The sequence below is a fragment of the Molossus molossus genome, unplaced genomic scaffold (genome assembly GCF_014108415.1).
Source record: "Molossus molossus isolate mMolMol1 unplaced genomic scaffold, mMolMol1.p scaffold_m16_p_3, whole genome shotgun sequence".
NCBI classification, from domain to species: Eukaryota; Metazoa; Chordata; class Mammalia; order Chiroptera; family Molossidae; genus Molossus; species Molossus molossus.
In genome coordinates this window covers 25,603,262-25,605,546 of record NW_023425366.1, presented here as the reverse complement: position 1 = coordinate 25,605,546, position 2,285 = coordinate 25,603,262, and the positions used below count along the sequence as shown (strand labels likewise).

Genomic DNA, 2,285 nt, shown 5'->3' with positions numbered 1-2,285 from the left:
TGTCCTAAACGGGACCACAGGAAAATGATTCCCACACTTTCATATTCTGGTTATTTCCTTGGTCACGTGGCTCCAATCTGACAACAAAGCCTCTAGGCTTCTACAACAGAAAAATGTACGGTCCAAACACCAGGCAGCGTAACTGGCCCTCGCGAAGAAATAAGGTTTTACTCCAAACTCCATATTGCGTTTGAAATAGAAATAGACACTTACTAATTTAAAAGATTATATCGGATCACTGGGAGAAAATGATTAAAATGTTAAATTCTTATTTGTATCACCGTGGTGGCATTTATTTGTGCATGATCTCAGAATTCAGACACTTGTTTGGCAGGTAGGGCAACAAAGGACTCACACTTGTAGATCCTGGTGTGCATTCTTAGAGTAGATTCATCTGCTACAAAAACCTACATTAAAATGAATAACCTAGAAACAGTTTCCACTTGTTTTGCTGGGACACCAGACGACATGAGCCAAGCTGCCCAGAGGCCTCGGGCTCTCGCAACAGACCCGGAGGGAGCAGCTCGGGGAGGGAGGGACTGTGAGCATTCTCGCGAGACCTGAAGGTGACCGCGAGGTGGCGGTGACCCAGCCGGGAGAGGACCGGAAGTCATTCATCTTGAGCGTCCATTGCTGGAAGCGGCCTCTCTTCATCGGAAAGGGTTTTCCAGGGCGGAGGGAAGACGTCCACCTGGCGGGAAGGCCCGCTTTCTCCAGCTCCTCACCTTCAGAAGTTTTCCTGTCACCGGTGCTGGCCCATTCTCTTTCCGCATTTAATCCCTGTACCGGAAAAGGGACCTTTTAAGTGTCTCAGTCACAGAGCCACTAAACGTGTTGGATAGCTCACTCCTCAAGTCGGGATTCCTTCCTGGTGCCCCTATGGAGCTGGGAAGCGGCACCTGGAGCTGACTGGCCCCTGGGATCCTGAAGGCAGGGCAGCGAGGGCGCAGAACTCCCCTTCTGCTCCTGCTGCTGGGAAGCGGCCTCCTGGGCCTCTCCCCGCCCTCCCGCTGCCATGCTCCCTCCAACCTGCCCACTTCCTGTGGTTGTAGCCACTGTGCTGTGGGGAGCAGCCCCCATCTGGGGGCTCATTCGAGCAACTTTGGGCCACAGTGCCAGAATGGACTTTGCAGACCTCCCAGCTCTCTTTGGGTCGACCTTGAGCCAGGAGGGACTTCAGGGGTTCCTTGTGGAGGCTCACCCAGCCAATGCCTGCAGCCCCATTGCCCCACCACCCCCATCCCTGGTTAACGGGTCAGTCTTTATTTCACTGCTGAGAAGATTCGACTGCACCTTTGACCTCAAGGTCCTAAATGCTCAGAAGGCTGGATATGGTGCAGCTGTGGTGCATAATGTGAATTCCAATCAGCTGCTGAACATGATGTGGAATAGTGTGGCAATCCAGCAGCAGATCCGGATCCCATCTGTATTTATTGGGCAGAAGAGCTCCGAGTACTTGCGTGCCCTGTTCCTCTACCAGAACGGGGCTCAGGTGCTTCTGATCCCAGATGATAGCTACCTCTTGGGCTATTACCTCATTCCTGTCACAGGGGTTGCGGGACTGCTCATTTTGACAGGAGCAGTGATGATACTTCGCTGCATCCACCTGCAGAAACAGATCCAGAAAAATCGACTGACCAAAGAACAACTAAAGCAGATTCCTATTCACCACTATCACAATGGAGACCAGCATGATGTCTGTGCCATTTGCTTGGATGAATATGTGGATGGGGACAAGCTGAGGATACTTCCCTGTGCTCATGCCTATCACTGCCGCTGTGTGGACCCCTGGCTCACTCAGACCCAAAAGACCTGTCCCATCTGCAAGCAGCCTGTTCATCAGGGTTCTGGGGAGGAGCAGCAGGAGAGAGAAATTCAAAGGCAAGAAGGTGATGAGGAAGGGGAGCCAAGGAACCACCACCCTGCCTCAGAACGAACCCCACTTCTGGGCTCTGGCCAAACACTTCCCACATCCTTTGGCTCTCTAGCTCCAGCCCCCCTCATTTTTTGTGGGCCTTCAGCAGATTCCCCATCCTCGCCATTATCTTCTTCCTCTTCACCTACCATCCTGGTCTAATAGCCCCCCCCCCCCAATACACACCCATTTGCACAGCCCCTCTTTCTCTCTTTAGTCCTCTATGTTTAGAGATAGAGGACATTTCCTCCCCAGGTTTCTCCCTTACCCAGCACCATTCTTTTGGGGGGTTTGGGAGTGCAAAGAGATTGGGTGTATACTTACTGGGTTAATAAAACTGTTTTTGTGGACTAAAAAAAAAAATTAGATA

The 2,285-nt window shown here is 51.6% G+C and overlaps 1 protein-coding gene across 1 annotated transcript; it reads left to right on the top strand.

The window, feature by feature from the left end:
- Positions 1–1,039: 1,039 nt before the first annotated feature.
- LOC118642855 (E3 ubiquitin-protein ligase RNF167-like) lies at positions 1,040–2,077 on the top strand. The gene has a single exon (XM_036280861.1). It carries the CDS (start codon positions 1,121–1,123, stop codon positions 2,075–2,077), a length of 957 nt encoding a protein of 318 aa, XP_036136754.1. The 5' UTR covers positions 1,040–1,120.
- Positions 2,078–2,285: the final 208 nt, after the last annotated feature.

Coding starts and splice junctions, on each gene's coding strand:
- LOC118642855 (XM_036280861.1), top strand. CDS start 1,121: ATGGACTTTGCAGACCTCCCAGCTCTCTTTGGGTCGACCTTGAGCCAG.